The sequence below is a fragment of the Rhamphochromis sp. 'chilingali' genome (assembly GCF_963969265.1).
Source record: "Rhamphochromis sp. 'chilingali' genome assembly, chromosome: 2".
NCBI classification, from domain to species: Eukaryota; Metazoa; Chordata; class Actinopteri; order Cichliformes; family Cichlidae; genus Rhamphochromis; species Rhamphochromis sp. 'chilingali'.
Window position 1 is genome coordinate 30979606 of NC_137930.1, and position 12264 is coordinate 30991869.

The following is a 12264-nucleotide window of genomic DNA, read 5'->3' on the forward strand; positions in this document are numbered from 1 at the left end:
ACGTAGTGAAAGAGGGGGAGGAACCTTTAGAGCTGGGCAACTATCTAGGGGATCTCACGGACGAATTAGACGGGGACACCATCCAGGAATTTGTCTCCGCGGGTCCAAAGAGTTACGCCTACCGGACCAGAAACAAAAAGAAACTGGTGGTAAAAATGAAAGGAATAACGCAGACGAGAGAATGTTGCGAATGTGTCAATTTCGACAGTATGAGCGGGTTGGTGGAAAGTTACCTTTCTGGTATGAAAGAGGCGGAACTCGGGACCCCTCAGAACGGGATTCAGAGGGATAAGAGAGGCTTTGTGCTCAAAAACAGAACATTTCAGAAAAAGTTTCGCGTGGTTTACGACAAGAGACGTCTCTTTCCAGACGGCACGACTCTGCCTTTCGGGTACTAGTGTTTTTGTTTTAGTTTTCTTCTAAAAAAAAAAATGGAGGAAACTGATTTTGATCACAGACTGAAAGTACCTTTTTCCTGTCTAGTTGTGGGTCCTAGCGGGTGTGGGAAAACTCATTTTGTAAAGTGTGTTTTGGAAAACTGTGAACGCGTCATGGATACTGTGCCCGCGAATATTGTGTGGATTTATACTTCTTTTCAACCCATGTACGAGGAGCTTTCAAAGACCAATAAAAACATTAAATTTGTCGAGGGGCTGCCTGATTCTTTTGAAGATTTCCGAGACGTTCTGGTGGTGCTGGATGACGTCATCTTTCAGGCCTCGGATCACCAGGAAGTGGTTAAAATTTTCACTCAATACCGCCACCATAAAAACGTCTCGGTCATGATGCTAACCCAGAATGTTTTCCATCAGGGTAAATACAGCCGCACCATCAGCTTAAACTCCAATTATATGGTGTTGTTTAAAAACCCCAGAGACAAGCTGCAGATTGAGATTTTGGCCCGTCAGATTTTCCCTTCGCAAAAAACATTTTTCTCAGACAGTTTCAAAGACGCCACCGAGGAGCCCCACGGGTATTTAATCCTCGATCTCACTCCCTCGTGCCCAGAACGCTACAGAGTGCGCGCCGGTCTGCTTCCGGGGCAGTACCCCGTCATTTACCTGCCTAAACCCAAGTAGCCATGTCTCAGCGTATAAAAAGAAACGCAGTCTTACTGCAAGCTCTGTACCACGCGTCGCCGCAGAAACGCAAAGACATTCTCGCTCACAGCTCCCCGGATTTCCTCCAGGCGCTGTGCGAGATAGCTTTAAATCTTTTAAGGGGAAACATACCTCTTTCCGCTCCTCAATACCAAAAACTGAAACGCCAGAAAAAGATCATCAGGCTGCTGGCCGACAAGAAAACGAGTTTAAACCGTAAGCGTCAAGTTTTAAAGAAACAAACGGGCGGGTTTCTTTTCCCTCTGTTGTCCGCAGCCGTACCCATTCTGGGGAACCTGCTGGGAGGAATATTTCAAAAACGCTGAGATGTTTAAAAAAAATGATTCTCGTTCCCTCTCACGAGTTGAAAAAACTGACCCGACCCACCGAGCCTACCGTCAGAGAAACTGCCAAAGACGATTTGGACGAAAAGATGAAAGCCATACTGGAGGATCCGCGGCTAAATTCGTACGAAAAAATCAAAAGATACGAGTCTCTGCTGCGGAGATATCTCACACTCTCTAAACAGGACCGGGACGAGGAGAGTAGGGTGACTTTCCACCTCCCGCCAGAGGAGGCGCAGCAGCAGGTGCAGCAGCAGGTGCAGCAGCAACAAGTGCAGCAGCAGGTGCAGCGGCCCAGAGAGGAGGATGATGAAATGATGGAAGAAGTATTAAAATCCTTACCCCCTCGAGATCGCAAAAACGCCCGCTACATTATGCAGAAATTAGCTGAGGGTGGAGGAGGATGGACAAAGAGGGGTGAATTTGTTTACAAGGGGGATGCGGTGCGGGGTTCGCACATGATTGATCTATTTAAAAACCTCTCCCTCTCTTTTAAAAGTAAAAACCAAACGCGACCGAAAGGATGGAACGCGTTTTTAACTACTTTGGTCGAAACAAACATACCCTCATCCTCAATACATAACCGTAGAGCTCGCGACCAGTATGCGCGTCTTAAATCTGTGGAGGAGGAGGAGGAGGGAGGACAGACACCTGCGCGAAGGGGGAGAAAACCTTCTCGAGTCAAAATAACGCTTTCCCCGACCTGGACCTCTATGTAAAATCAAATGTTTTTTGTTTACAAATGAAATAAAAAACCCTGCAACAAACTTTTTTTTTGTTTACGTTTCTTTATTCGATACACACATCTTTAAACTTTTGTAAGGAGCACGCCCCGTGATGACCTCTGCGAGAGCGAGTGGGGCAGCGTCCTTTCAGAAAGTCAGACACCATATCATCATTTTTAAACACATCGTTATAGTACAGAGAAAGTATTTTACCGACGGATAACCCCTGAGCCTTGTGACATAGATAAAAAATGCAATGTTGCCCGCAAACGACAGACATAGGGTGCTGAAGTTGACGATCGTGATAGAGTATTTTGTCAGAGCGGCCTTCCAGAAACTCTGAGATGACCGAGGGATAGTGAGCAAAGTCGGGAGGGAATCCGTAAGAGTCAAAAAAAGTGGAGGAGCCGTCCTTTTCCAGAGTCAGAGCCAGCCAGTGTTCTCCCCTCAAGTGCGAGGGGTGAGTGTTTACTATAAAGTAGGCGGGGGGTTTAAAGTCGCGCCTCAAAAAGGCCAGCTGGTCCGAGGCCCAAACCCCGCAGAAAACGTCTCCCAAGGCGCGATGTAGAATGTGCTCCAGCTGAAGGTTATCCATGTGTATATATATATTTTTTTTTTAGTAATAATCCACCAGCACCTGTCTTTTAGAGTCAATCTCCAAAATTGAGTCGTAGCAGGCGTACACTATGAGAGTTGTGGTCTGAGGTAGAGGAACTCTGAATCTCATCTCCAGCCTCAAATTCCCGTTGGAGACGGGAGACAGGGCGTCAGCATCCTCGCTGGGTTCCAGATTAAAGGCAAAAAGGGCGTACCCTTCATTAAATTCCCGGCGATCGATGCTCAGAGGTAAATCTTTGAGGTGTCTCCCCGTGGCGGAAAACATGTGATAAAACTCCCTGACCGAATTTCCGCGGTCAAACTGTGGCTGGAAAGCTTTGGCGGGCACCTGCCTGCCGTCCTGACACAACGCCAGATACTCCACATCGTTGTGTCTAAAGTTGAAAGGCGACAGATCCCTCCTCCCGGTGAAGGCGTCGTGATGAACCATGCCCAGGACCATGTATTTGGGCATGGCTCCCAGAAAGAGATTCTCTTGGTTGCAGATCCTGGAATTTTCAGGGATGGAGTAGGTTTTCACAGAAACGCGCGAAAGAGGATAGAGGGCGTTTCCTTTCATCAGGGCCGCGGCGTGCCCCAGCCTGACGGCCGGCGAGACCGTGACCTTTTTAACAAACAGAGAGGCCGAAGTTATTTTCAGAGCAAACTGCGAATCCCGAGTTCCCATCAGACTGAAGGCATCGCTGTTGCGTATCAATTTAATTCTCAAATCCACAGAGTTCAGCAGGAGCCTCTCGCAGAAGAAAATATCAGCGTGGAGGGGACCCAGCAGGTCCACTTCTCGCGACTCGGCCGTGAAAACGGCTCTCTGTTTTATCCCTCTGTTCGGCCCGTTGCTTATAACTATAGAATCCATGTCTCCGGCAGTGTCTTTGTAAAACAGACCGGCGCTGAATTGACTCTTTAGAGTGTCTTCTGAAAAGTTGAGCAGCGTCTCGATCATGGCCCTGTAAGGATGGGTGGCGCTGGACTGCGAAATCAATCGATCCCCCAGAATAACGTCGCACTGACTGAAAATTGTGTTGAGAGGATAATTGATGAGGGCTACCCCTGCATCGGGTGGGATGTTGCTCCCGTCCCTTTCCGTAATTTTCACTCTCAGATGGAGCATGGTGTCGTTCAGATCGAGATACTTTTCCCCGTCTCCGGGGATGAAAAATTCAATGGGTGAGTTGTCGTTCAAAGCAGAGAGGGGCTGACATTCTTGATATTTTTTATCCTCTATGGATAGCTGGGTCATGGGAGCCGAAAATAGATCCAGTTCGGCAAGGGTGCATTCGGCAGATTTCTTGTGTAAGAGAGACATTTTTTATTTATTTTCTTCTAAAATATGTCCGAGCTCCTCTGGGGCTTCCTTCTCTTCCCGCTGCCAGCCTTAACTGATTTACTTTTTACTCCGACGCTTTTATTTTTAATCCGCTCGCCCGGAGGGCGTTTCCTCTTCCTGCGGGAGAGGACCATCATACCCCCCACCCCCTCCTGGCGAGGCTCTGTCAGCTTACCCATCACTCTTTTCACAGCGTCTGTAGCGATATTGGTTGCGGCCGTTTTCAGGTGAGGTTTAGCTACGGCGAACCCGGATTTGAAGAGAGGAGACACGAAACGAAACAGTCTGGAGAAGATGGATCCTATCCCTCTGCCGTACATCACGGGCGCTCCGTAAAAACCCGGAAGGGAACCTCCCACCTGCCCCTCATAATACCTCACAAAACGGTGGGGGTCCTGCGGAAGACGCGCCGCCATTGTCAAGCCGGTTTAAAGTGCAGCTTGACTATCGTTTTCCCGTAAACAAAATCCACGAATCTGTCGCGGTCCGTTTTAATTTCTACGCGTATGGTTTTAATGTATTTTTTAGATACGCGCAAGTAATGGACCGTATTATGTCTGATGCTGATCACGTCTCCGTAATCGCCTTTCACGTTAAGGACGCTGAGCAACGGTGAGTAACTGTCACCGACCGGCTGGTACTGAACGATGTCGGTGTAGAGAAACAGGTTATATACGCCCGCGTTCATATCGCACGGATACGGAGTAGAGCGCTTCGACAGAGTCCACCACTCGTTCGTTTTCAATCCCAGCATGTAAGCCAGAGGAGGGAAGACCTTTATTTTATGGCTCCCGACTCCTTTGACATCCAGACGTTTGGTGATGTTGTTGAATGAAGCCTCGAAGGACGGGTCGTACTTTTGGATCGCCGGCACCAGGTGATCCAATAGATCTTTAACGCGTCCGTAATGACCTCCCCTGCCGAATTTTAAAATCACCAGGGGCTGATCTTCCTCCGTCGTCCGCATCAGCTCCAAGTAGGAGGCGTCCGGCGGTAGATTGTACCATGTGCGCGGATAAATGAATTCGCATAAGCCCACGCTCCATTCTCCGGTCAGCTCGAGGGGTTTGGCCAGATCCACCGTGTAGCAGCCGCTGGCGTTATCTTTAAATAAGCCCTTGCTGGCGTTGGAAGGCAGGGTCACGTAAAACCCTTCGGACTCCATGATGAATTTTAAAAAATGAGCCGAATGATGCGAGGGGTCTCTTTTTTTATACGCCTACCACTTCCGAGGCTTTCACCCAGCTGTTGAATTTATCCGGCCAGTTTTTCCACTTGACAAAAACCTGTTTTTCCCCTCTGACTGTGCGCCGCTTTAAAATCTTCTCCACATGAAACGCTTTGTCCTCGGTCAGTTTCACTTTCTGCAGCTCGGGCTCATAAAACGACCCATCGATGGGGTCCCCGTCATAATCTTGTAGTTTATACACCGGTGGCGATCGGTGAAGGACCCGGATCACAGTAAAGATTTCGTCCGTGAAACTCTGTTCGTATTTTTTATCAAATACTCCTCTCAATTTGGATATCCTCACCAGATCCGCCCTCTTAAATTTCAACTTTATTTTAGGACGGGCGGGTGTCTTTCCATACAAGTTGCGAAACACCTGATCCGCGTTCTCGGGGCGCACCTCGGCAGGTGCCATTTTAATGCTGCTGTGATAACTGCGGTTATATCCTTCTAACAGGTCGGGCAACACCTCCAGATAGCGTCTGGTATTGTGCGCGGTGAAATATCTCCACATCCTCGTTTTCAGGGTGCGGTTAAATCTCTCCACCACCGAGGCCTTTAGGTCGCTGGCGGTAGCAAAATGGGAGATGCTGTGATTTTTCATCAGAGCTTGAAAACTCTTGTTGAAAAACTCTTTTCCCGCATCGGTCTGTAAATTTTCCGGTATTTCACTCTCTCTCAACACAGATTCGAAAGCTTCAGTCACTTCAGAACCCGTCTTCTTTTTCAGGGGGCGGGCGTAAGCCTTTTTTGAAAATACGTCTATGACGGTTAATAAATAATTGAATCCGTCGTTGTATTCAGACAGCTGTCTCATGTCGCACAGGTCGGCCTGAAGCTGCTTCAGGGGTTTGGTCACAAACACTCTATTTCTCTTAAATCTTACTCGCGCCGGCTTGTGCAGAGTATAGGCGTCCTGCTCGGATAAAAAATTCTGCACCTTGCGGATATCAACTTTTTTACCAGTTTCATCTTCTAAAGCACGTCGGAGTCTATTTACTCCTCCGAAACTACCTGGGTGATGCGGGTCATAATACACTTTTTTCATCTCACTTTTCTCGGCCATCTCGTCTTCTGATAAAAAGCTCGTCTGCGTTATAACGTCGCAGGAGTCGGCTTTTATTATTTTATTCAAAAACCAGAGATGAATGTTTTTTATTATTATTTTTTTGAAACCAGAGGGCTTAATGTGCAGAAAACAGGAATACATTATTCAAAAACCAGAGATGAATGCTTTTTAAATATTTTTTATTCAAAACCAGAGGGTTTAACATGCAAAAAAAAACAGGAATACATTTTTATTCAAAAACCCTGAGATAAAACACACTTATAGAATACAAGTAAGTTACAAAAAAACAAAAAAAAACAGGAATACATTTTTATTCAAAACCCTGAGATAAAACACAGTTATAGAATACAAAAACTCTTTTTTTTTAATTCAAAACCAGAAGGTTTAACATGCGAAAAAAACAGGAATACATTTTTATTCAAAACCCTAACCCTATAAAACACACTTATAGAATACAAAAAAACTCTCTTTTTTTTTTAAAAACATGAGGTAAACATGTTAAAAGGTTACAAACAGAATACTTTTTTTTTAAAGCATACATGATTAAAAAACGAGGTAGTTTTTTGTTTTTTTTTGTTTTTTAAAAAGAAACAGAATACATGATTAAAATAAAGCAGAATTAAAAAACGAGGTAGTTTTTTTTTTGTTTTGTTTTTTTAAAAAGAAACAGAATACACTTTTATTCAAAACCCTGAGATAAAACACAGTTATAGAGTCAAACGGTTACAAAAACTCTTTTTTCTTTTTTTTAAAAACATGAGGTAAACATGTTAAAAGGTTACAAACAAACAGGATACTTTTTTTTAAAGCATACACGATTAAAAAATGAGGTAGGATTTTAAAAAAACAGAATACACGATTAAAAATGAGGTAGGATTTTAAAAAAACAGAATACACGATTAAAAATGAGGTAGGATTTTGTTTTTTTGTTTTTTTAAAAAGAAACAGAATACATGATTTAAAAAACAAGGTTAAATATAGGAAGCATGCAGGATAAGAATCAGCAACCTTTGTAAAACTCCGTAACCAAACGGAGTTCCCCGATTTTAACCACATCTTGCCCCACCAAATTGTCATAAGCGTCTGTGATGGCGTCAAAGACTTTCCTCACCGATTTCAGCTCATGAAGCAGGGTCTCCGCAACCATCCCAACTTTAACGTCCTCAGTCTTGATGTTGCGGGCAATCAGCAGACGTTGAATGGAAGGGACAAAGCGAGGAGTGAGCAGTTTCTTTCTGATGTTATAATAATTGTCGGAATAAAAATCATCCTCCAGAATTTGCAGGCACTCGTGTTGTCTCTGGCTGGGATGGTCTATCTTACATCCATTACATTCGTCGGTGCGGTGCTTGTTTATCACCAAGTTGACCAGATGATACACAGCCGTTTTCACAGTGTCGATGAATAAAGAAGACGCCCAGCCGTCCATCTCGTCGGTATGCTGCTGCCGCTGCCGTCTCTGGCGCTTCAGAGGCCCGTAGTAACCGGGAGTGTCGGGTACCAGCTCGCCCTCGTCAGAAAAACAATCGGTGGAGCTGGTCTCCTCATCGCGAAGCAGGGGTGCAGAGTCCATCTCTCTCTCTGAGCTAAAAAAGGCTTTTTGATCGGACTTTTAAAACAGAAGGAAGGGGGGCGTGGTCCGGGAGGGGCGGGGATTTTCAGAAGTTGAGACATTTCCTTACTCCTACAGCATCCCTCCAGCAGCGGCAAGTTTGAAAAAGAATTGTAATATCCTTCCTCACTTGCAGCATTCTTACGACCCACTCTTTGGCTGGTATAACCATCATGCTGCGAAATAATCCGCAGTCGGGGTTGAATTTCTCCATGACAAAAATGTCAGGCGCATCAGATTCATCCGTCGAACGCAGGCTGGCTCTCATTCTCCATCTCCCCGTGGCTGTGGTTCCTGAAGACCAGACGGTTGACAAGATTGTTTTAGTCTTGATCAGCTGCTCATCATTGAAGCGTATGCCTCCGTTCCGCGGCGGGGGAGGGGGAATAGCTTCTATTTCTTCTTCCGTAGCTTTTTCTGGAGCCGGGGGAATGTTTTCTTTATTCTCAGCGGCTGCTTTCTCCTCTTTTATTTCTGGAGCTGGGGGAATGTTTTCTTTATTCTCAGGAGCTGCTTTCTCCTCTTTTATTTCTGGAGCTGGGGGCTCATCATCTTCTTCTTCTTCTTCTTCTGTAACTGTGTCGAGAGGATGATCATCATCATCATCAGCTGATTCAACAGCTGATTCATCAGGGGAGGAAACATCCTCTACAGAGGGGGTCTTTTCTTTATCCTCATCATTCTCAACAGCAGGGTCAGTATCCTCTTTTTCATCAGAGGAGACAGAAGGAGGGGAAGGAGGATCTTTTTCATCATCAGCAGCATCATGCTCTTCTTCATCATTGAAGCCGAAAGGAGAAGGAGGAGGAGCGGGAGGAGAATCTACCTCTCTCCGGGGTCTTTTAGCGGCAACATCTTCCTCTTCAGGAATGGGAAAATCCTCATTTGCCTCTCCGATAGCCATCGCAACCAGCAGCTTCAGCACGGCCCAGTCATTGGGAGTCAGCTTCACAATGCTGCTCGATTCCGTCAAGCTTTCTCCTTCGTTCAACTGATAAAACCAGAGCTCCCCTGATTCATATTTGAATATGTAGCCCCACTTTCCACATCCCTCAGCAGGCAGAGTCCATTCTCCTCGCAAGTTTCTCGGTGCTGGAATTTGGCTGCGGAACATGAAGACGCTCTTACTTCTTCCTTCTTTCCGCGGAGTGGCGGTTGCTTCGGGTCTGGTACTGTAGACAGAGACCGGCGTATCGCTGATAATCGACGAGGCCCACTCGCTGCTGCTGCCGCCCATGCTCGAGGGGGGTTCTGCGGGAGAGCAGATTTCTTCACCGTCCAAGTAAACAGGACCGCTGCTGGGCTGCAGAAGGAAAGAATCCATCTTGTGTGTGCGACTTAGGAATTGTGACGGGACTCCTCCTCTGTGCTTTTTATTCTCCTCCCTCGCTGCAGTCCCTCCCACTAAAAACTTTTTTTTCCCAACAACAGATGGCGCTCTTCCGGGGGTTCGCCCCTCCTTTCTCAGGATGCAATTCGACACGGTTAGCAACAGATGGCGCGCTTCCGGGGTTCGCCCCCCTTTCTCAGGATACGATTCGTCACGCGGGGGGTTTCCCACCCCCCTTCTCCGGATGCGATTCGTCACGCTCATTACACGCTTCCGGGGGGGAGGGGCGGGAGGTCAAAAGGTCGTGATTAGGGCCATCAATCACTTCGGATCAAATTTTGTCATAAGCTGTATGGTATTAACTCTCTCATTTAGCTTAATTATTAGCATCATCCCACTTTAGACAGAGCAGCTCTCATTTCCAGAAATGGACAAATTTATTAAACCTCCCAAAATATGTCTATCCAGAGTTCAGTCGAGGAGACAGAGTTGCAATATTACACAAATCTCTGTAGCTTCTCTTCTTCTGTCTTCTCCCTCCCAAAAAGCCCATCTCCATCTGCTCCCAGACCACCAAAAAACACAAAATCAACAAAAAAATGATTTAAGCATAAAAATTAACAAAGACAAAACAATACAGCATCCCCAGCTGGATCAAAGAGTAAAATAGAAGAGAGAGACCTAATTTTTATAACCCACATTTAAGTTCCCATTAGTAAATAATTTAATAATCAACCAACATATTGTTGATTAATTATAAAATCAATTAGACAAACCTGGTCTCAGCAGGATGAATGTCAAAACAGTTTAAATAGATTATCACCTCAAAGTCCTACTAACTGTCAGAATCCTCGAAGCGCAGGCCAAGGAGGAGGACTAGCAGCAATCTTTCACTCCAGTTTATTTACCAACCAAAGACCCAGACAGAGTTGTAATTCATTTGACTGATTGTTGGGGTCTTACCCTACAATGTAAAGCACTTTGAAGCAACGTGAAACAAGATTATATACCTTTAGAGCACTTCTTATACCATCCTGTGAGGAGAAAACTCTTAGGAGGCAAGAAACACAGACTCAAAGATTTTACATGTACATGGGCGATGCCCCCACGCGGTCCGATCTGTTCTGCACTAACGTGTGCACAACAGATGTGACACAGAGAGAATCGCACGGGGCTCTCAGTACATCCTTTATTTATACTCAAACAACAACAGGCGTGGCATGTATAGAATTCAATAACAACTCCTTAAAAGGAAAAACCGTTAGCTTATCTGTTGAAACAGGAGGTAGCTGTTTTGCTGTCACAGCACATATTTTCTCACACAATGTCTCACTTCCCTTTCCTGCAGTTGTACAACTCATAAGCTCTTCTTCCTTTAAATGAAGCTACAAATAAACATAACACAAAACTCAAAATCTCCCAACACATCCAAAAGTCTCTCCAGTTATCTTTGGGGTTTTTTTTCCCCTCAAAATTGTATGAGTATAGGAACATGTTTCTATAATGCAACAAATCCATATACTGTATATGTGAATGTGATAGCTTTGTGTTTGTGTGTGTGTGTGTGAGACTGTGGGTGCAAAACAGAAATGGTGAGTAAATTAAATTTTTGAATAAACAGACCATGAAATAGGTTGTCAAGATCTGATGACACTCCAGCTGTCTCAGATGTTCTGTCTGGTTGAATTTAAAGCATTAAAGTGTGTTTGAGGATTTATGTATGTTGTGAAATAATTTGCATGAGGTTGGTTGTACAAGATTGTGAAACCTGTACTTTGTGACTCACTCCTTTCTCACTATATGCAATGATTTCACATAACTACATGTATCTGTGTCAGTAGTTTGTTTTTGCTTTATGAAATTTGGAGAGAAATGTATATGCATCTTAGCACATGCGCATGTGAGCATTGAACAGTTTCCTATTTGATGGCTCATGTACAGATGTGGTTACGTGAGTGTGTGTAATTGAGTTAGAGTTGACATTGCATTTCATATGCATTTGAAGGCAGATGAACAAATATATAGTGTCTGTCTATATATTCCAGAGCACAGGGACTCCTGGATACAGGGAGCATACTCCTTTGAATTTTTGCAAGCAGTATTTTAGTGACATATCAACAGAGTAACATAGAGCCTTCCAAATAGCGCAAAGGGGCACATCAAAGCTGTCAGAAAACATCAAGTGTTCTGCAAAAAACCCTGAAAAAAACTCTTCACTTGCTTTATTGCCTATTTCAGCTTGTTTTATTCCTACAGGACACCTGCTTTGATTTTTTGATGTTGTTTTGAGATCTGACTTTTGTCATTTCAGCAGACCAGTATAAATGGTTGCAATGTTGTGATAATATCACAGTTCATATGCACAATGATGGGCTTTAGCTGTTCCTAGGATTGCATTTTTCTGGGCAGAGACCTCAAATGTGGAGCCTGGAATCTCTCTCAGTTTGGGGGTTACAGCCTAAAATGTTTCGGTTGTGCTACTTTGGACTCCAGTTGTTCCTTCAGCCCCTTGTATTTCTGCCGAAGCTGCCATTTTATGCTCATCATCAACTACCACTGTGTCTGGTTGGTTGGCCAACAGCTGCTTGTCTGTCTCAAACTTGTAGTCTCACAGGATCTTAGCCCTGTGGGGGAACTTCTAATCCACAGGCAGCACAGATGTTCCTTTTCACCATCCCAGCTTGCATATTAAATCCCAGTCCTACAGTCCCACACAACCACTATGATTTAAAATGTGATAGAATCCAACTTTCTTTATCCTTAATATGCCCTCTATATATCCCTCTCCCCTGCGACAAACCTTGCCTTTGCGTTTATATTCTTGACTGCCATCTCCCTCTCTTGATTTTGGCAACGGGCCTCTCCGGTGTCTGAGATTGTCCTGCAGTTATCTTCTGCCCAAGCTTTGACA

The 12264-nt window shown here is 44.9% G+C and overlaps 1 protein-coding gene across 1 annotated transcript; it reads right to left on the bottom strand.

Annotated features, from left to right (window-relative positions):
• Positions 1-2785: 2785 nt before the first annotated feature.
• On the bottom strand, positions 2786-4027 carry LOC308383793 (uncharacterized protein F54H12.2-like; the record flags this gene model as incomplete). The annotated part of the gene is made up of 1 exon (XM_080861912.1): positions 2786-4027. The coding sequence occupies one exon, from the start codon at positions 4025-4027 to the stop codon at positions 2786-2788; it is 1242 nt and encodes a 413-aa protein (XP_080718038.1).
• Between the last annotated feature and the right edge of the window lie 8237 nt (positions 4028-12264).